Here is a 22,946-nt window from a genome sequence, read left to right on the forward strand (position 1 = left end):
TGCAAAGGTTGTACTTAGAACTAAATTAAATTTACTTAATCTCTACCCAACATCGTTTTAGACGTAGATCAAAGTTTTATTTATACCCCGAAGGGTCTGGAATACATGGACGCTAACGTTAGCTCGCTAGTTAAGAGACATTTCAGTGAAAATCGTCCGTATTTCCCCTGAAAGAAACAAAATGTCCGCGGAGCACAGAGCAAGCTGGATACTGACAGGCACCGTGGTCGCTTGTGTCGCCGCTCTGTATGTGCCCTGTGTGCAGAGGACGGTCCCCGGTGGAGACTCAGGTTGGTGCTAGCAGGCTAGCTAACGCTCATTTGGTCACGTGGCTTTGTTGTGTTGCCGGGAGCCAATCATATTGCACCTTGTTGATGAAACCGCTGCAGCTTGACTGGTGCTGTCCATGGTGCTGCAAGTGCAGGTAAAGCGACGTTTGTCGACGTGACAACGTAAACAAACACATGCCAGACTTTGAGATACACATATATAAATTGAAAGAATCATTCTTTCATTCATGTTTTTAAATCGTCCGCGGTAAATACGAAAACCTCTAAATGAGACACTAATACCTTTTTTACTTCCAGTGTTTAAGGCTGATTTTGGAATCAACGCTGACTGGTAAAGACAAAAGGCATTATTTCATAATATTCAGTCACTGTAATTAACAAATAATGCAAAAATATACATATATATATAAATCTGTATTTATTTCTTTGTTTTCTTTCTTATTCTTTTAAAATATCTTAACGTCAATTATCTTGACGTAAGTTGGTGGTGCTGTAAAGAACAATTTCCTGTCCTATTTGGGATGATGTAGTTTAATGTAGCTTATGCTTTTCTGTTCTTTAAACTCAGCTGCTTTTAGTTGTACTTGTACTTGTTTACTTGTAATTCTATAACATAACTTATTTGGATTTCGTTGAAGTCTGTAGAGGTATAACAGTTCTCCAAAGTCACAGTTTGGTTCACACCTATTTTTATTAAGAGTGAATGAAAAGGAAACATTTTAATGACTTAAATGTGATTCAGTCGTTACTATAAAAATATGCTTTGACCCAATGTTACCTGCTACACATACGTACAATGGTACTGTAATATAAAATTGCAATTTAAAAAAAAAAAAAAGATCAAATAATTGCATATTATGTTTTTCAGAACTGTTAACATTTTCATTTTATTTTGTGACATATTAATTAATTAATTTTTTAACAACGGATGCTCTTCCTGATACAATCCCAAAAGGTATTTGTGTCTCTCGCCAGACCGAACCAGCAACCTTTTGTTTGCTAGATGTTTTTGCAAACCATGTTTGACTCACACCTAATTGCACTTTTCCTCCACATTTTATGCATTTTTTCATTTTTCTGACTGTTGGGTAACACAGACACCATAATTGCTGACAAAGCACTGTTGACAGCCACTCACTACAAATAATTGTCCTTGTTTATTTAAATTCAATATTTTGTGTGCATGCATAAACCTAATTTACATTTAACACGGCTTACTGTGGACTTGAATGTATTCCACTCAGTACCTTCCGATGTGTTTTCCCAACATTCTTGTAATGCAGTTTATGAAGGAGTGCCTTGAACAATTACAAACAGTGTTTAGAAGTGATACCAAGGTTACAAACTTGTAAATTATGGACTTGAGGGCATGAAGGCTCTGCTTGTTAGGTTTTTACTGCTTTGGCGTGCGAGCTGCAGAAGGGAATGCATTTTTGCAGAATGAAAGCATAAGAAAAGCTCGGCCAGATATAAGCGAGCAGAGATGAAGCGAGAGCGGGCAATTGGAGTGCTGAGTAGCCCTGCTGGTTGTGCTGCTGTCTAACGAACAGGGCCTTTGAAAAAATGGCCAGCCCCTTCTCCACAGTGTTTAGGGACGGTGCAGGATGCCCGCTCTGATAGTGCCAGCTGAACACCCTTCCGAATTCTCCAGGTCTCCGTCTCTGTGTCCTAATCTCTTTAGGTGTGATGTGCCCTGGAGAGGCTTGAGCGCAGCCCCGCGGGTACGCTGTTGTCTAGGAATGTGGAGTGTGGAAATGATGGGGATTATGGGAAGACTGGTGTGGGTGCCCATGCTCCACAATCACAAAGACTCTTGGCACCCATGCTGCTACCCCGTTGAGTCAATATTTTCCCTTTTTAGTATTGGGGCTGCAGAACTGCATCTCTGTTGCACTGAGATGGATGTTTTGGCTTGGTATTAGTTTGAGTTTCAGTGTTGAATGGTGTAAAAGTGTGCCACTTCTAAGGGGGAAATGACTGAAATTGAGAAGCCGATGAAGGATGAGAAAGTGTGATGTTAAATGATGGCAGGTAGCTGGCGGCTCATGCCAGGTGAAATGGAGCTGTGGAAACATTTAAGCTGTGCAGGTGGAGGAGTTCTGACTTCATGGTCCATTAGACTGATAAGAGTTAGGGCTCCTCATGTGGCAGAAATTTAGGCATCGTAATTCACTGTATCAGCAAGGTTGCAAAATATGAGAGGAAACCAGTGCCATCTGAAATCCAGCCCTTCTGTTTTGTAAAGGTTGTTACTGCATCCCTGCTCATGTCCCTACTGTGCAGATGTTTGTTTGTTTGTTTTTAAATATATGTAACAGCACCAACAGCTGCTCAGATTGAAACAGCTGTATTCTTTTCTTCTTTCTTACGTGCTATATGTTTGAAAACCAGTGAACACAGGAGAGCAATATAAATTAATTTACCTTAATGTGATTTAATGGAGTCGCGTGTAGTGTCTTACGGATTCGACATAGCTTGTAAAAGTGATAGAGTCTGCAAGAAACAAGGCCAGCGTTTCATTGGATGTGTTTGACGGAGGAAGGGACTACCCGTCTGGTACCAGTAGAGGGGGCTGTCCTGAACCTAAACATTTATCAATGTCATTTAATCTGAACCAAATTTCAATTTTCATGAGTGGGAGATGCAAACATTGGGTGAGAAATCAGTATAATTTGAAATGCTCTGGGTGTATTCTGGCACAAATGGGTTTGTGCCCAGATACATTAAAGCTCCCTCAAAAAGCTTTTAGGGGTTTTCTTTTCACTTTGTGCTGCGCCTCACACAGAGCTTGTCAAAAAATTGTGCAGCCGGCTTTTATTTTTACAGCTTACTTCATTCTGTGACTGTCACCGGCGTAGCCTTTCTGTTTGTGCCCAACGGACTAAACGAGACATTGAGACATTAGGAGTGTGGGAGCAGGAGAGAGGCACGTAGAGCAGCAGAAGAAAGAGGAGAGGAAAGGACCTTAATGCATGGGGAGGATGGGACTGGAAGCATTATTCTCAGATCTGCATATGTGTGTCTTTGTGTGACAAGGCATTGGAGGGGGAGTCTAATGGTTTGTGTGTATGTGCGTGTGTTTATATCTGTGTGTATGTGCCGGAGAAGGGAGGGAGGCATCGGGGGAGAAGTGAAAGATGAAGAGAATGAGCGTGCCGCTTAGGAAATGTCACACTGGGAAGATTTGCAGGTTTTGATCCTGGCAAATTAATGCAAAACCCCAGTGCAAGTATTTGATTTGGGAAAACTTTGGGAGCAGACTTGTCTCTTAATAATAATTATTGGGTTTACATTAATTTCCTCCCCTATTCTCTTCCACAGGAGAGCTGATCACCACTGCTTGTGAGCTGGGGGTAAGTATTAGCTGTATTGTTTAATCAATTCACTCATTAACTCTTATAAGCATTAAGGAAGTTTAATTAAGCATGGGCAGAAAGCAGATTAATTTACTTTCAGTCCACAGGTTTTTCCCCTTCTTTTCTATACACTTAGTAAAATAAGTTGCAAGTAGAGAATGCTATAATTTGCAACCCGTTTTTCAAATCCAATTAAAGTCAATGGTAAGGCGATGGCTTTTGTAGGCTTTGCCTTATGTACGGTATAAGGCTTATTATATCCACCCCTCTTTTTTGTGTGTGTGTGTAAGCCGCGAAGAATGAACTAAATCGGGTTAACAGTTATAATAAGTTTTATTATTTAATAAAGTTTATTACGCCGCTGTGATCCTTTTAGGGAGGCTGTGTCGGTGTCACTATGCCAGTAATCCTGCCGTTAGTGCTGCAGTCCGTGTGGCCTGCCTGTCTGCCTTTCAGGCCTCCCCAGGGCCTTGCAGGCCATCTCTGGGACCCAGGCTGCTGGCCCCCCTCTTCTGATCCCCAGAGCTTGAGAGTTCTCCTTCTCTTTGCTCCCTGTGGCCTTTATCGCTCAGCTGTCCTTTAGCTGCATGTCTGTACACTGCTGTCAGCCCACACAGTCCTTCCTCATGCTCTTAATCGCTCTTCATTTTGGTGACGTTACCCACCTGCGTGATGCTACCATTTAGTTCACCACTCTCGCTGCTGGAGCTTTTCTCTTTCTCTCATATTTACAGCCTCGCTTTTTGCTCATCGAGTTATTGCGACGCGCCTTTTCCATTTCCAGCTCCTCACTCAAATTTTAGCAAAGCTGTTTGCATGTCTGCAAAAAGATCCTTTGCCGTGTTCGAGGTAACTGGTGAGTCAGTCACACTCTCACCTTTCGGCTTTCTGTTCATTCGAAGAGCGGCCCCTTCTCACTGCCTGCATGCTTTGTGTTATCTGTGCCAGGGAATGAGTCTGTGTTTAATGACTGAGTCCTTATCTGGGTGGAAGAGACTTAGTGGCTAATTGCTGCGATTGCCAAGATCTCCCAGGCGAAAATGACTACGGCTCTGCGGTGGTTTGGGGGTTGAGGCTGGCGAGCACCACGTGTTATACCACGGGCTCTAGGGAGCTGCACTGTCCTTGGGAAGAGGCCCGCAGCAAAGAAGTGAGAAAAGGGGAAAAGAAAGGGAGTGTAGGGCTCTCGTATGACAGCACAGTCAGAGTAAAGCCAAGCAGGATGTTTCTGACTCCTCACAAAATTCACGTGTGCTTACCTGCTGAGGATAAAATGTTGATACAGCAATATATTAAATCCCTTTCTTGTGCGATAGAATTACAGATATGGTACACTGTTGTTAAAAATCAGAGTTTTTAAAAGTAAATTTTGTAGGGACTCTCCACACAGTCCCGATGTACCGGAGTCACTACCAGCGCTTATCACATAATTAAGGGAAAACAGAAGCTGAAGAAGAAGAAATTTAAAAGGGGAAAAGAGAGCTGAAAAACTAAACAGTTTCATTACTGAAATGGAGTAAAAGTAATTCATAGTGATGCACACTGGCACTACATTGCAGGGAATAAATACATTTTTTCTTCTATTTGTCTTCTGTTTTTTAAAGTTGCACAATTAAGGTGCATATATCATTGATTATTGTCTCTTAATGTATAAGGTATTGTGATACAATCATCATCGTGGTAAACCTATTGTGATAGCATCACATTGTGAGCTATTTTTACACATACTGCAGCTCTTTTTCTAAACATCAGTGGTTTGCCTGCCAGATCTCTGGGATTGTGCCAGTGTGTGAATAGCAGATCACTGAATTTAACAGTAGTGAGCAGAATCACGTGTTTTTGCCCCTTACTCACTTTATCAAAGCTGCTTCCCTTCCGAAACCAAATGGAGTATTTCCTCTAGTATAGCAGTAAGAACGCATCTCCAGCTACATGCAGCATGTAAGAAAGGAGCACCTGATAAAAAGTTCACGAGTGAAATGGCCCTTGTCTTTGTTTTTGTGTCTTTAGGTGGCCCATCCTCCAGGATACCCACTCTTCACTCTACTGGCTCACATGGCTATGCGTCTGCTGCCCTCACTCTCTCCAGCCCACAGCGTTAACCTGATGAGTAGCCTCCTGGGGGCTGCAGCTTGTGGTGGCTTCTGCATTACTGTCTGCAGGTAGGCATATGAAAAATGTGTTTCCCAATTCCAGAATTTCTTGATGCATTATGTTCTGTTCTGGGATTTTAGTTATTGTATAAAAAATTACATTGGTGCACTCTGCAATCGAGTAGGTATCAGTAACTGAAGTACTAAATTCTCAAACAGAACTTTAAGGAAGGCACAAAGAGCCTCTTTCCTTCAGCAGAGGAGCCTTCTGGTGACTAACTCACATCAAGGGAAGTAACAATAATAAGAAGACATTTTTGAGTGGCGGCAGTCTTTAAACATTCCCCTACTGACTTTTTGCATCGTGAAGCTGTCTGGAACAGAAAGTGGTATTTTTGGGCCCTGACTGACAGGCAGTGGTCTCCCTGATCCTCTGTTCAGTATTCAGAAGCAGAACCCAGTCGCCGTCCTCCCTCCCAGCACCTTACCCTCCCTGTTTACCTATCAGCCACCCGTTGTGAGAATGCGTGTATGTGTATGTATATCCCAATTATTGTGCCCTCCACCCCCCCAAACCTGACATCCCTGTTCTTCTGCCCCCCCCCCCACTGCCCAGCATGCTCCCAATCCTGACATGGCACGATTTCTAATCTCTCCCCTTCTTGCCTCCTGGGTCTGAGAGGAACAGGATCACTCTCTGCGCTCCTCCCTCTCCCCTCTCGTCAACTACCTCTCCCCTCGCTCAGTCATAAACACAGTTTACGGTCCCCGCATTGCCATCTACCCACCCTGCAGCTTCGCCTGCTGCTGACCGTATCATGTAAGGAGTATTTTACCCCTTCCTGCTTTGTCTGTGTGTTTATCTTGCATGGTTAACCAGACTGCCTTACATCACACTTTTTGCTGATTTTAGTCATTTTCCACACTGCATTTTGGTGGCAGCTTAGTGTCAACATTTTACCTTTTTGTCCCTCTTTGTGCATACTGGGCTGTTTCCAATCATGTCATATATTTCTAAGTTACTATTTCCAGAATAGAAATTGTTGAATATGATGTAATTTCTTCTTGCTGCACACCTTGGCAGGCTGTGAGGACTCTGTGATAGCGGGAGGACAGCAAGTGAAAATGAAATTGTGTGTGTTATAAAGTGCGCAGTGCTGGGCCGGCTTCCTGTGTGCTTGGCCAGTGTGTGCGATGTGGCAGGAGGTCTGGAGAAGGTCAGGGTACAGGGTCATCCCTGCTGAAGTAGGGCAGGGACTGGAGAGGGAGAGCTACCCAGGGGACTGGCCTTAAGCCCAGACTGCATCAGTCTTAGACCCTGCCCTGTCTTACTGTCTCTGAGAGCTTTCACCAGTGTTCCCAGGACAAGGCAAAAAGGACAAAACAATAAAAAGAGGGTTAAAAAAAGGGGGGGGGGGTGTTAAAACACTGCACTTCTTCGTCATGCTTTAACTGGACATCCTTATTGCTTCCCTGGTATTCAGGCTTTTGATTGGACTCCGTTCTTGGCCAGACATTTACAGTTATTTTGAGGGCCGAAAATATCCATGCTGTCTGCTGATATTTGGCTCCTATTTTGCATGTTAACCGTAGCCCCAGTTTATAATCTCGGGGGATTTAGATCCAGTTGTGGATTATGGTCAAGTAAAAAGTCATTAAAAGGCTCTGCAATCCCCCTTACCCACAACCGCCAGCTAGGGTTGATGAGTGGTGAGGACTTCATCCAGTTACACCATATAAGCTCTTAAGTGTGAATGTATAATCTACGCTTCCAGTTTAGAGAAATAAGCATAAAAGGTTTTAGTCATTATCTGTTCAGGGCCTAGACTGGGATGAGCTATGAGGCTGTGGATCAGTTGGCACACTCAGGTTACTGGGGGGTTACTGGAGAGGGCAAAAGATGAGAGAACTGGGCGAGGGTTCCCGGATGGTCGAGACCTGCTTCTTGGTTCTGGCGTGCAGGGCATTTGTGTGATTTAACCCTGTCAACAATACTGGCATAAATGCCACGGCCATGCAGAGACCCTCTGTTCAGGCCTTTCCCTCAGATGAAATGCCAAAACTGACCAGCCGTTCATACCTGCTCTGCCCTTGTAGTGAGTGTGCTGTGTCCCAACATAATTAATTTCTTAAATGTCATTTGTTGTTTTTGTCCCTTTGTTGGCCCTCCTAAACAGTTTTTTTTGTAACTACTTCTCATTTTTTTGCTTTTCATTTGCTGGGAAATAGGCCGACCTCACCCTCCCAAACAAATTATTGCTTTGTGAAATTATGTTCAGATGGCAAAATATTTTGAAGTTAATACGGGTACTCGAAGTCAGTTTCTCTCAAATAATAAATGGTAAGACCTTGAAATTCATCTGGAATATACCCAACATTGTGAGCCTTTGATGTATCAATTTAAATTAGTCGGCCAGATTGCCGTGTTTAATGTGGGGGAATGTAAGTTGATAGGCTTGGAAGCCACTTCTCTCTCTTGCATAAGTTTAAATGTAGCTTAAATTTAGCTTCCCTTTGATTTGTCAATTACAGTTTTCTTTGCTTGATCATATAGTTTGATGGCCGAATTGCATGTCTTGTTATGTTTTCACACCACGGCCTGACAAGCCTTTGAGGATGGTGGATGTAATGATAATTACTATTGATTGCACTTGGAGGTTCACAGAGAGAAACATTTGGCTGGTGGAATGCTAAAGGCCTCAGCTGTGAGTCTCTGGAGGAATGCGTAGCGGGATAATCCAGACAGCTCTGTATTTTGTGCTCTCTCGTTTCATAGTTTATCTGCTAAAGCTGCTCTGAATCTCTGCTACCTGAGAGGAATCTCTCTCCATTCCCCAGCTTATCCCGAGACACCGCGAGCAGACACGTTAGCGAGCTGACAGCCATCACAGCAGAAAAACCCCCCCAACTTCGCCCCGCTCAGTCATCAGCACTTTTCGGTTTGATCACATGATTACATAACAGGCCCGTTGAAGCACACCAAACGTGTCTGGCCTCCCTCTTTCCCCGGCGGCCCTCGAGAGAAAAACCGCACACCTGCGAAAGGCTCCCCTGCCAAGAGCTAGCCCATGTGGCACAGCTGACACCTCAGTGGACGGGAGGGTGGGCGTGGTGCCATCCCCTGCCGCATGCTGCATCCCCAGCTCCTTATAAGGACCTCCACCATATGGTCCCGATGGTGCTTTCTCTCCTTGCTCAGGTGGGTTGTTTTTCCAAAGGGGTGGGGTTGTGTGTGTCTTGTTGAGGTCGTGTCAGGAGCGACGTGTGGGGGAATTGTTTTTAGCAACCACTGATGTGGGTTTGTATCCAAAAAACAGCTGAACAGAGTTGTTTTATTGGGTAATGCTCTCACCTCTTCCTGTAGGTGGCAAGGATGCCCCTCCCTCTCACGTCTGCTACTCTTGGATAAAATCTTCAGCCCAAGTATCCATAGAGAATACACCCATTACTGTTATTTTTTGAAATTTATTTATGAAAATGCAGAAGACAATTTTAAGTTTGTCTGTTTAAAAGGCCTCAATCGCTGGACCTTTTGTTCCTATTCTGCAGTATCTCATCCGTCACATTGTAGTCCAACAGACCTCCTTTACTCCCACCCTCCTCAGCATGACCAATGGTTCCCCCAGGACTCATCCTCTAATACAGTTAAACAGATGTCTAATGAAGATGTTATTTCCTCATTACTGGCTACGGGATGGGGATAGAGCGGAGGAGGGAGGAGGGCTAGATAGACAGCAGAATACAGTACCAGTTTAATATTCCTTTTGCCCGTGGGCCCGAGATTGTGTCTGCTTCGGACGTCAATATTACATTCCTCACCCACCACAGGCAGTCTTAATAAGGCACCAGGCACAGAGACGGATCAGACTCGGCAATTACAATTCACCCAGAATTAGTTAATGGAATCTATACAGCAACATTTATGTATCACTGGTGTGTGCCTAATGACTTTGTTGGAAAAAAGCAGCAATAAAAAATGGCATTCAGTGAATTGCATAAACACGGGATTTTTCTAAATTGTTTTTTTTTTTTTTTCACCCCCCTCTTCCTGTAATTTTTGTGTGTTGGGTGGAGATTAAGATGGCATTCTGGGAGAAATTGTCATGTCAGTGGCTGCATTGTTTGAACAGAATTGTGGTGATTAATTTTACACGCACTTGTAGCGCTGGAGCGCTTTCTTGGAGGAGGGGTGTCTGAGCGGCAGAGCCAGGACCCGTGTTTACCCTCCTTTCAGCGCAAACAGACAGCGTCTTCTTCATACACCGCACGGGGGAAGGAAAGATGGGGAAGTGCTTGGTTTGGAGACTTGATAGACTTTTTTTCCCCTCCTGAAACATACAGTGTGGATGTCAGTTAGAAATCAGATTTTCTCAGTTAGTTCTTATTGTAGTTTAAGATGAAATAATCAGGAAAAATATCATAAACAGCCGTCATTCCAGTGGTCATTCCACCAGCTAGCAAAGTTAAAATATATATGATAGGTAATTATAATCAATATTTTATCTATTAAAGGGAAGTGAAAGGGTAACTGTATGGATGTCAGTGCTGCCATATTACTAATATCAACAGTAATATCACCATATAACACGATTGTTATGTTTCTGTTTAAATAACCATATAAAATAAATATAGCATTGCATACCTAAACAATTGTGCAGCTGATAGATGATGAATTTATAAAAATCACAACAACAATTACTCTCAAGCATGAATTAAGCTCTTGACTCTACATGTAATACTGCACATTGCATATTTTTTTTTAGATTTTAAACTCCAGTGTCGTGTTTTTTGAAGTGCATCTTTTGTTGATAACCCAGAAATCTACAAATCTTTCTGCTCTCATGTGACAAAAGAACTTAACCCATATGAACTCGAAACAGCAGAAATGTATAAAATCGTAAAACAGTTCGATCGTACTGTCATGATGTAATTCCTCTGAAAGAAAATTAACATTGGGTCATTTAGTAGTACTAAATCAAAGCCAATACTTTGATTTACTGACATCCCTTAATGTTTGTGTATCAGTTGCAGATTGGCTTTGAAACTTCAAAGCAATACATCATACCCCTGTCATATAATAGCTGCTAAATAGCCTGCCTGGTGTCCCGGCCAGAGGGGAGCCCTGGGGTGTTTGCTCGGGCCAGCTGGAAACCTCAGCCTCAGCCCGAGCAAGGCCACCCCCTCTCTCTCGGGCTTTTTACCCTCTTCAGGAATGTGTGATTGTTTTCCAGCACCGCTTAACCCAAACCACCACTCGGTTAGAGAACAGTGCGTTGTTGATCCGCGATGGCACAGCTGTGGTATTGTCTGTTCCCCGGGGTGGTGTGTAACAGCGGCTCTCTTAGCCAGCTCCATTGTGAAGCTTCATTCAGTGCAGAGTGCTGGTGTAGGTTTTTTGTGTGATGCTGTTTAGCGCAGACGGCCGATGCTGGCATGTCTCTGGCCCATACTGTAGAACCGAGTGTGTAAATGAGGCAGGTTCTCAATTTGACACTTCAAAGTGATTATACTGAGCCTTTATTGTGTCCTTGAAGGGGACATTGTCTCTCGTATCATTGTCATTTTTTTTTTTATTTACCTTTAATCCTCCCTTTTCAGCCTGTGCTCCTCTTTCATATTATTCAAGTTGAATTATGGATAGTTTTTTTTACTTTATTTCCAAGTTTGTGTTTCGTTTCAGGCTTTAAGTATATTGGTCATTCCTTAATTACCCAAGTGATGACGCAGGCATTTTTTGGCAGGTTGGATCAGTTCAGGGTTGAATAGTCTCGTTGTCAGCCGTGTTATTCTCCTGCCACGTCCCAACCAGTCCATTGTCACTGAGCCACAACATTTCAGTACAGCGGCAGCATCCTGCACAGCACTGAGTCGTGATAACAGGGAACACGGCCACACTGGTGTCAAAATGTGTCCTGCTTTATCCGAGCGCCCTGGGAGCAGCCAGCCTGGAGAATGAGCTGTGGAGAGGCTGACTGGGACCCAGGTGGTCCCGCGCAGACAGACAGGTCATTTACAGGCTGCACTGTACACACATCACTGGCTTCTTACTGACTGACAAGCTCTAACAGAGAGATTTGTCAGGCACTCAGGGAGAATAAAGAAGTTCAGGAACAGAAGTGTGTGCCTGTGTGTGTGTCTTTGAATATGTGACGAGTGCTGGCTATCAGACGAGCTTCAGAAGGAGGAACAGACTTGGTGTAATAACCCCTTCTTTGGGACCCCCATGACTGCTCTGCACCCCGTGCCACCCCCAAACCAGCCCCCCGCTAGGTGCATGAGCTGTGGGTTAATTGTCATGTGAGGAGGTAAAATAATGGGTGCGGGAGGTCTCTGCACCTCAACAAAAGTCCCCATCTGCATCCCCCCACCCCCCTCTAGAAACGCCACCCTTCTTCATTTTTCCTTCAAGTTACAACTAATTCCTGGAGCGGTGCAGCGAGGAAGTCGGTGCTATCGCTTATTAAGACCCACTCCTAGACGCCACAACCCCCCAACCCCATTAAGTGCATGCGCACACACATACGTGTGCTCATTCAGCAGGCTTGCCTTACAGAGAACACAGAAAAAAATAGTGGAGAGTAGCAGAGAGAAAACCCAAGAATAAAAGGGGAAGTAGTCAGCAAGCTAAAGTTTTTTTTTTCCACCCTTCTCTCGCTCTCCCTCTCCTTTTTTTCCTGATTTACCGCGCTTTCCTCAGAAAGCTCCATTGTTCCCCTAGCCTAAGTCTCATCAGGCCTTTTGTGGCTGACTATCACAGCGGCAGGCAGAGAGCTGGAAATGTATAAATGGTATCATGCCTTGTGATTAATGGCGGTGCTTATGAGTCAGGTCTGATAACGGGCCTGCTCTCTACTCAATTTCAGATACCGTTAATGGAATCTGTCTTCTGCGATTGTAATGTGAGAGCGCCTAATTTGCTATGGAGCTTGAAGCTGTCACCGGCAAGGGATTGTGGGGTCATAAGGGACCTGGCAGCCGTTTGGCCTGCAGCTTGTATCTGCGGTGCTGAATAGAGCAGCTCTCTGCCTGTCAGTTAGCTGATAGGCTGATGAGGACTCTAAGCCACTCCACACAATGGCGGAAAGGGCCATACTGCCTGACTTCCCTAATTGTCGAGCCTGCTCATATTTCAGAGCCAGCATGCTGGGGACTGGGTTGCCTTTTTTTCCTTTTCTCTTCTTTCCCCTCTCTCTTCTTGAACTTTTTTCTTCCTTTTTCTATATTTCATCCTACATCCCGCACACTGTCTCACCCCTTTAATGCACACTTTTCTGCACTATTTTCCTTTTCTTTCCCTTCTCCCCATCATTTGTCGCCTCACTCTCTCTCCCCCTCTGTCTCTCAGTTTAGTAAGTGGTGGGTCTTAGCGTATGACAGATTATCCCAAGTTTGCTTCAATTACCGCAGAGGAGACGGAGACAGTACAGGAGAGGAGGAAGGGGAAAACTTTTGTGCACACATTATATTTAAGAAGCTGAGGATAAAGTGCTATCTCCACCACGGTGGTTTCTGTGCCAGTCTGTTCAAGATCAACCGGCTGCTCGAGAGGGACTTCTCATGATATGTGAATTACCCCAAATCACTGAGTGTTTTTCAAGGTCTTGTCCGAGAAGCAAACTTGGGTAGAAGGAAGATTATAATGGGTCCCCAAATTAGTTATAGGGAAGTGGTGGCTTTTTTGACAACAACATTTAAAATTTGTGTGAAGCTGCTGACTTTGTTATTTTCTCTCTGTTTTTTTTTCAGTGTGTCGTTGCAGTGCAGCTTAGATAAAAAAAAAAAAATTGAAAAAAGCAGTTTAAGTTCTGCAGCCTTTAGAAATACTGTTTTTGAGGTTCATTTTAATGCAGTCGTTTTAAACAACTGAAACATCCAGATGGTTAAATTAGTACAATAGTTAATTTAGTTGACCAGATTGTAATTAACTTCTTGTCATTGTCCTCCGATGCAGTCCTTTCTAAAGAGTAAAACCCTCTTCTTCTACACTTTCAGGTTGGCAGGTCCTGGTCCTGGAGCAGTGCTGGCTGGTGGGCTGTTCGCTGTGTCCAGACTCAGCTGGCAGTGGTCCATGGTGGCAGAGGTCTTCACCCTCAATAACCTTTTTATTGGCCTTCTCTTCTTCTTGACCGCCAGCTTCCGCTGTGCTGAAAATGCCACGCAGAGGAAGAAGGTAACTCAAAACACCACACAACAGATGCAACACACAGGTTATGTTTTATTCAATGTAAACGCACAATGCTGCACTGTTTTGGTTGTCCCTGTTAGATTGCACACTGGGGGGCATTATGCTGTGGCTTGGGGCTCTGTAACCAGCACACACTGGTGCTGTATGTGTTGGTCATCATTCCTTGGGTCCTTTACCGACTGTGCTCTCAAAAGGTAAGTCACAGGGTCTCTTTAAATAAAGAGAATTATAGATGGCAAAGAAGAAATAGGCTGTGTGCAGTTTTTTTGACAGAAATAAAAAGACTTCAAAAACAAGATATTTTCCTCTCATATCCTCTTAAAAGCTGCTGTTTGTGAGGTGCAGCCAATCAGAGGGAAGTTGGTTTAAAGGGAGAGGAGCTAAAATGGCTTTAAGATAGATATAAATATGGATTGTTTTAAACTCTGAATTCTAAATATATGAAGCTGGAAATTAGCGCAACTTCAAAGTTACTGTTGGTCTAAGAAAAGAGGGGCTTTTAGGGCCAAACAAGGCTCTCCAGTCTTGTTGACACGCACACGTTCCATTTTACTTTCTTGCTCACGGTTTGGACAACATGAATTTAAGAACATCTTATCCTTGTATTTAAACAGGAGCTGTCTTTGCGTGGCCTTGTATCTCTGGGATTCTGTTTCCTCGCTGGCTTCCTGCCGTACATCTACCTGCCGATTTCATCCTACCTCAACACAGCCCACTGGAGCTGGGGTGACCAGACCACCCTGTCGGGTCTGTTGACCCACCTGCTGCGAGCTGAATATGGCACATTCTGTCTGGTAAGTGTTGCTTGCCTCGCTGCATTTAAACAGACCCTGACCCTGTTGGCTTAGCTTACATTGATTTTTGTTTTGCAGGCAAAGACAGAAAGCTCGGTTAACCTGACCACAATGCTGCAGTAAGTAAACAGTCTTTCTGCTGTTTGCACGTGAAACTTCCTGGTCTGAATATCGTAAACGGCACAACAAGATGGTCATTTAATGCGTATAATGACCATCAGCTAAACTCACATCATCGTTTCCCAGAACAAAGTAACATCACTGAATTTCTAGTTTTTGTGGCCAAAGCAGCACATTTAGTCCGTCTCGCAGGAAACAGTATGTTTCTCATCCATAAACTGCCCAGCATGTTTGATTTGAGTATTTCATTTCTATTTAGACAGTAGGATCTAGGATGGAGAAGGGAGGAAAGTAGGTCGATTTGATCTGAGGCACAGTGAGGGCACGTTTGGGACTAGAGATGGAAGACCCAACTGCTCTTTGCGATGGTTCTGGTGATTTACACAGGTTTAGCCACATACACACGCACACCAAGCCATTATAAGGGCCCACAGTCATTTCTGCAGCCCATCTCTTCCCTTACTTTCCCCAGCAGCTTTTGTTCTTCCCATTCCACTCTCTCCCATCAAAGCAGAACTGAACCTGCTTAGAGGGCCAAATCACTGTGTTCTCTTTCTCCAGCAGTTTGAAATGATCACTCAGCTCTGGTGTTTAAGCGTGACAAGCTGTGATGACAGACATTGCAATAGAGCTTGAGAAATTGTATTTTTCCACTCTAGCACCTCCCCACCCCCTCCACCCCATTCCCTCCCTTGCTTCCCTCTGCTACCACAACCACAGTCATCCCATTCCTGGTATCTTTCTCCAGCTGACGGGATGGGGTGCGTGTGCGTCTTAAGACCCCCCACTACCAGCCCCCCTCTGCCAAGCACCCACCCCTTTCCATCACCCCTGCTGCTTGATGGACAAGCACACCTTCAAGATGGGGAAGAGAGGCGAACATGACAGGCATGTCGCACTGGAGACGTAAACCCACTGGAATAACTGACACGCACACACACACACGAACACACGCTCATGAGCACATTCACACATAGTGTACATTGGGAGATATAGAGACTCAATAAGCTGTCAAATAGAGATGGGTATTAAGGAAGAGGCAGGAAACTATCTCTCCGCTCTGAGCAAGCGCTGTGTGACTGACAGGCGCTGTGAGGAGAGGATGGGGCTGTGGGGGGTGGATGACACAGTCATTCGTATCTGTCAATCCGATTGAAAGGAGGAGTGCACAGTCCAAGGAGTTTGTTTTGATAGGGGATGAAGGGCATTTAATAATTGGTGTCCTTGAGTTCAGTAGCAGGGAGGCTACTTGAGCTTGTCTTCGGTGTCCGTCATGTCTCTGTGTGTGTTTGTGTGTGCAGGGCTCAGTTGGACCACTCCCTGGCAGAACTTTCACTTCCTGTCTTGGTACTGGCAGGAATGGGCTTTGCGCTCTCCTCATTGGACAGGTAAGGATGAGTTGGATGCCAGCGTGCAACACACCAAACTCTGTCACGCACATCTCAGCACCCACTTCAACTACAAAAATCTAATCCCCTGGAGTAAAAGACGGGGAACAAAACCACTGACAAAATGCTGATCTTAGAAAAAAAGAATACAAAACAACACTGAGGCACCTAACTGTCAAACTGTCACGACGCTCCACATTCAGATCAAGAGGATTTGATGTGTATTTTGGATTTTCAAAATCATGTTTGTGTGTACAAGTAAATCACTGCCTGTATGCATCTATATGTGGCAGCGTGATCCTGTAATTCATTACAGGAGAGCCTTTGCTGGGATCTGTTGGGTGGAGCTGATAAAGCCCCAGTAATGCCCCAAAGCCCCGCAGGGCACAAGCTATTCCCCTTCTCCCGAGGTGCACTTCAATAAACTTGGCTACATACACAGACAGATGATGAAGAAGAGGAAGGTCGTCTAATAGATTGCCCAAAGGAAACCCGGCAAATGCTTATTTGCCCCATGTTAAAGTGTAAGGTTATAAATATGATTTCATTTGCTTTTTAGCTATGGTGCTTGTAAGTAAGGAAAACGTAAATCAAGAAAAGCTTGAGTGATTATAAGTGTCCGGCTGACGGAGATCAGCAAATCAGTTTGTTGGCAGGAAACCTGAAAGCTTGTCTCTTCAGGTTCGGACGATGGCTTATTTTTTTGCCACGAGGGGAAATTTTTTCTTTTTGGTGTATAAGAACGTTTTACAGCTGTACTGTAATGAGTTTGTGATTCAGCGGTTGGCACCGGCTCATTATGACTCAGTCTGCATTAGAAAATCAATCATGCACCTCTTAGCTTGCTGGCAGATACGTTTTCTCTCAGGCTTGTGATCCCCGTCCGTGCATTAATATTCTTACAGACTTATTCAAAACAAATATATTTTTACAGAGTAAATAGACAAAGTGATACATTAGACTAAAAATATGGAAATGGCAGACTGTGCATGCAGAAAAAAAAGGAAAGCTGGTTAAATATTTGTGCGCTGAATAACCCGAGGTGTCCCGTCCTAGGAGGTGTCGCTCAGTGTCCTGGCTGTTAACTGTCATGCTGGTGGTCTACTCGCTGTTTTTTGCATGGAGAGCCAACCTGGACATTAGCAGACCCTTACTGCTCGGAGTGGTGAGCTATAAGACTTTTATGTTCTCAGACATCTTTTCTCATATCATAGCTGAAGCATCACACCTTGTGCTCAGCATTGAATTACAAGTTTGTCTCAGTTTTCAATATTCTGAAATAAAACCACAGTGACAGCAGCGTACTGTATGTTGATGCTGATCCTGGTCCAACGGTAAAGCAAACCCAGAAAAAAACAAAGCAAAAAAAACTACAGAAAACACTTATTTGCCTCTGTGTGTGTCTGTGTGTGTGTGTGTGTGTGTGTGTGTGTGTGTGTGTGTGTGTGTGTGTGGTATACACTTGCATGGTCACTTCCTGCAGGTTGAGCGTTTCTGGCTCCAGAGCGATGCTGCAGTGTGTGTGCTGGCAGGCCTCGGCTTGAGCTGGACTCTAGCTGGGCTGGAGAGGAGGCTGGGCTATGGGGGGTTGTGGAAGACCACAGGCTGGGTCTTCACTGCAGCTCTGCTGGCACATATGGTGCACACCAATCACAGGTGACTATTGCACACGCTAACAGTAACAAGCTTGCTGTTGTTTGGTGTGATGAAAATCTGCAGTGCTGTCGATACACAGTCAGGAATTACTGTGGTGTGCAACAGTGGTTTTCATTGCACAAGTCTAAAATGGTAGATTTCAAGCAACGAGTTTAAAATGCTGACTTTAAATTTGAAGATTTGTTGTGTTGTTGCAGTTAGACTCATTTTGGCCCCGGCCTCAGAATTGCACTGCATGTGAATGAAGACACTACCAAAGGAACGCAAAGGCAGCACTTTAAATGTATTCTCATTGTTTAATTTAAAAATCCAGCGCTCCGAACTTTAACTCCTTACAAAATCCTTACAGTTCCATTTCCACTGTTGTATATTTGCAGTAAAAGGGCTGAGTTAGGGCTTTGTAACGTCTGAATTTGGAGACAATTAGAAAACTAATTCTTAACAGCAAAGATTTTGATCACAGTGGACATAATTATTGTAGCTGCATTGTTTTTTTTCTTCTACAGGCTATTAGTGATTTCAGGCTCTAATAGTGTTTTTGTGTCCGACTGCTCGAGTCTTACGGTTTCTTTTCAGATACTCTGCAATCCATGTATCTGTCAATTTAATGTTTTTACATTATTCATGTTGCAGTAACTACACTGAACCCAAATGCATATGAAGAATGAAGTTAAATACTTCTGCTTTGTAAACTTTAAATGATGTAAAAACTCCCCTCTTCTAGCTCCTTCTAAAATCCCCATGCACAGTTTTTCCTGAGTCAACCTGATTTGTTTCTCTTTTGCTTCTCTGCGCTTCATACTGCAGGTCTGAACTCCACATGTCAGGTTTTTCTCTGCTCACCCCATGGTAGGGGCTAAAGAGAGGCACGGTTAGCACATAGATTCTACTCTCAGAGCTCAGTCTGAGATGTTAGCTGTCCGAGAAGGCAGATTACACCAGCGTAGCGCTGGGGAGTGCCAGACAGCCATCACTGAGCGGCTTTGATCAAGGGGAGAGCATGGCCTGTGCTGTCAGACCCATCACACCTGTCTCCCCACGATTAGATAGGCAGCTAGAGTGAGGGGAAGGGGCGGGGGCACTGACAACTTACCCTCAGAGCACCTTGAAAGCGTACCTACAGACACTCACATATACACTGCTGCACACATCTCACACACACTTCTGAGCAGGGGTAAAGATGTGTTTAACCATTTTTAAAATGGGAGAAAATGCAACTTCTGTTTTGATGCTAGTGTAGAGTAATTGCTTGCATATGTGCTGATGATCTTAGGGAGTGTGATCAGAGTGGGAACACTGTGGTGGAGAGGTTCGGCAGGGAGCTTCTGGCCTCCTTCTCCAAAGACTCAATCATCCTGACCAGAGGAGATCTGCCTGGAAATTCTCTGCGATACCTGCACTACTGCCAGGGCGTACGGCCTGATGTACGCCTGGTTGATCAGGAGGTCAGGAGGTTTTCCCTGTTCCCTGTATTGAAAAGATTTTTCCTTCATAATATAAGACAAAACAATTTCGTCATAAATAAAATTCCTTGTCTTATTTTTCTTGTCCATTAAAACCGCACTATATTCAAAAGAGATTTAAAAAATAAAGGACAAAATGTGAATGAAGTGTGATTTCTCATGATAATATAATGTTTTACATATTTTGGCAAAATGTAAAAATCAGCTTTGTGGTAACTGAAAGAAATTCATTGAAAATCATAAATTAGACCCTTAAGTCAGCAAGTAGAGGCCTTATAAATTGGTTGTGTTGTCTTATATACTTATTAGTTTGTATATGTTATCACTATGATTCATCAGTTGCTTTAAGATATAATGACACAAAAATCCCTTTAAACTAATTGCACTGATGATTGTTTAACTGATAATCGACTGGTTATAAATATTTCTCTGGGATTGGTGGTGCTCTTTGTTCTCACTAGATGATGACATATGCTTGGTATGTGGCCAAGCTGGCACAGCACCACCCTGGGATCCACTTTCCCGGCCGCTGGTGGGACCCGGTCAACCCCGAGGAGAAAGGCACCTTCAGTCTCGATCAATTTCTGTCCCGCAACACGCAGTGAGTGTCTCAGACACATGAAAAGAGCAGAGGGGGAATAAAAGGATGTTAAATGGAAAGAGAGAGAGAGTGAGTGAATTGGGAGGGCAACAATGAACAAGTGGGTGATCTAATGAGGCAGAGATCAGCAGAATGGTCGACACAGTGCAAGCACAAGATAAGCCCACAGAACTGTTGAGGCCATAAAAGGAGTCTGATGAACTACAAAAGTCAGCTAATCTACTTGATTTGGTTAAACGGTCTCTGGTGGACTTGCTGCTGCTCCCATGATTCACTCCTTCAGGAGGAACTGAGATCCAGAAATTGGATAGTGCCTTGTTAATACCAAGCCCACCAGGGGGCAGTGTTTGCCAGGCCAACATATATGTATCTCTGTGGGGGCAACACTGACCTGCGGGATTAACCCTCGGGGTCTGTGAGAAGCGCAGGGCTGATGGGAACCTAGAAGGTGCTGGGATGTGAGGAAATTTCTGTCTCCATGTTGTCACTGTGTGTGTAATTATAAACAGCTACCCGGAGATAAAAACTGAGGGCACGCCTCTATTTAAGAGTTTGTCTCTGTTTTTCTGCAGGAGGGATGTGTTTGCCTGCATCGGGCTTCCTGATGGAGACCTGAGCTGGGAACACAGTTATTCCCGCTGGCCCCTGGGTGTGTGTGACTACTTAGCGCCCGTTCAGAAGCAGTTTCACCCTGAAGAGTGGGCTCATCGTACACGCAATATCTATAACTGGAGTGATCCACACAACAGGTTAACAGTTAACTCTTACCTTCATGCGTATTTCAGCCTGGATTATACTATTAAAATAATTTATATTTAGATTGGTGTTGGGGATGTCATGTTATCCTCATTGCTCTGAAATTCAACCTAACCTGTTAAATGTTTTTAGAAAAGTTAGATCTCTTTGATCTTCATTTGAATTTTCATAACATTTCAGCGTCGCTGATTTTTAAATGGTTAAAAATTAGCATGGTTTAATTTTTAAGGTCTGCTGTTGGCCAAGAAAATAAACAAATCCTTTGGAGTGAAAAGAAAAAATCTCAGTGCTCACTTTTCTCTCTGTGGTCTTCAGTCGTCCCTCCACAGACTCCACAGAACGTCCCTCAGTGGGCTTGTCCTCTGTTCTCCATGCTGTGATCCAGCTCTTTGTGAATTTTACCAGAGCAAGACATTAGGCCCTTAGCCATCTGAAATGAGACTGAAGATGAAAAATAATGAGTTTCTTATTGCGTTTTGTCAATAACTGTGTCAAAAGTGGAATTAGTCAAAGCTCCATATTTTGTTGCTGTTGCCAGGAGCCCTTCATTCACTCAGATATCCACGGCTGAATACTGTGACATTATTTCCCGCACCCTCACGACAAGCGTGTCTGCCGATGCCCACAAGCCAAATATTAGCTCGGAAACCCTGCTAAAATATTCTTTTGAAGAAGAGGTCAAGTGTTTACAGTCAACAAAGTGGGGAAAAAAAGGCAGATGTGGTTTTACTCCATGTCTAATGTGCTAGCTGGTATTGTTGCTCAGTCACTTAATGTTTATGCAGCAAACATTGATGTTTAGTGTATCAAAACCTGCACAGCCAAGTGGAACAATATATTCACATAAATAATCATTTATAGTTAGTGGAACTGTGAATAAGCCAGCGCGGTGCCTGAAGGTTGTATTAGATAAAGAAATGATTTTTTTTCTCCCCATGTATGAACAGTTTCCATCCTGCATCCTGGGAGCGTGTTGCTAATGAAGAGATGTGGCAAGCCAGGTATGCTGAATGCTTTACAGCGGATGCTAGTTTTCTTGTTTGAAGTGGATGTATACTTTCGAGCATAAATAAAAAGATGTGTCACGATGCATATTGCCCCACCAGAACATCTCCATAAACCAGTCTTGTGTGGTAAAACATCTACACGTACAATGTATTTGGTGCCGGCATCTACATAAATCACTCCATTGGAGTGGTGCGTCTGAGAGTGTAGATCTGCATGGCTCATCCATCCAGCACTTAGCCCTGAGCCTGCGTGCTTTGTTTCAGGATGAAGACGGCTTTCTTTCTGTTTGACCTGGCTGAAAGGATGCAGGGAGAGGGGAAAGCTCGCCTCTTTGAGCTGTCTTACACTGTGAGTCTGACCCCCACCTGCAAACACTTTACCACAGTAGGGCAGATTAAAATGCATCAGGAAAAGCATGAATGTTTTTATGTTTATCTCTGTTTTTTTTAATTGCCGGGAAGCTATATAAGGAGATTGTTGAGGCCCACTCCGACTATCCTCCAAACTGGGACAAGAACCTGGCTCTGGCTTGCGAGAGGCTGCTCCGCTCCGGTCACAGGGGTTACAGTGCAGACAGCCTACTGACCTGCAGTGTCCAGCACTTCAGTCTTTACTTAGAGAAGGATCCCACTGATCCCCAGGCACCCGCCATCCGCTCAGCCATTACTCACCTGCTCCAAGAGAGAGACAGATTCCGACAGAGCCGGAGGCAAACCCCATAAGATCCACGGAGCTGGAACAATGGAAATTATGGCTGAGCCAATGTGCCTCTTTGTGTGGTTTTAAGGTGACGCTCTATGTGGATCAAGACTGGTGCACTGGTGTTAAGTTTGGCTAAATGTACTGTGCCAAATTGGACTTGTATGTCAGAATTTGAAATGAAGGGAAATGCTGGTGGATAAGTTCTTGTTTGAAGTTACCAAACAGAGCTAACACTGTGCTACGTCTCATTTGATGAATGTTTACAGTTGACCAGCGGCAGGGCATGACTTTAGGAAGCCCTGCCTGACCTCAATCAAGCTCTGCACGCTTCTCTTAAAGTCACCCATTCAATTGCTTTATCGTTACATCTCGTTCTCCCCCCCTTTTTTTTTTTTTCCTATTCTGCTCTCAGAGCTTTTAACGTGCTGATTATTCTGCCTCAGCCTCTGCTCTACTTCTTTTTCTCACATTAGGATGGCAAGACCGAGATTGAGGGAAACCCAATTTGGGGGCAGAAATGGGGGATTAGAGCGG

At 44.1% G+C, this 22,946-nt stretch overlaps 1 protein-coding gene across 1 annotated transcript; it reads left to right on the forward strand.

The window, feature by feature from the left end:
* Positions 1-181: 181 nt before the first annotated feature.
* On the forward strand, positions 182-22,432 carry tmem260 (transmembrane protein 260). Its single transcript, XM_085343178.1, has 16 exons — positions 182-290; positions 3,612-3,643; positions 5,657-5,808; positions 13,732-13,909; positions 14,005-14,118; positions 14,539-14,718; positions 14,797-14,837; positions 16,140-16,226; positions 17,283-17,391; positions 17,710-17,882; positions 19,156-19,327; positions 19,807-19,946; positions 20,519-20,695; positions 21,650-21,703; positions 21,974-22,058; positions 22,172-22,432. Exons 1-16 carry the CDS (start codon positions 182-184, stop codon positions 22,430-22,432), a joined length of 2,064 nt encoding a protein of 687 aa, XP_085199304.1.
* Positions 22,433-22,946: the final 514 nt, after the last annotated feature.

Source organism: Diplotaxodon limnothrissa, linkage group LG19, assembly GCF_057381915.1.
Source record: "Diplotaxodon limnothrissa isolate DT_005_m linkage group LG19, D_limnothrissa_male_GT1.1, whole genome shotgun sequence".
NCBI lineage: Eukaryota > Metazoa > Chordata > Actinopteri > Cichliformes > Cichlidae > Diplotaxodon > Diplotaxodon limnothrissa.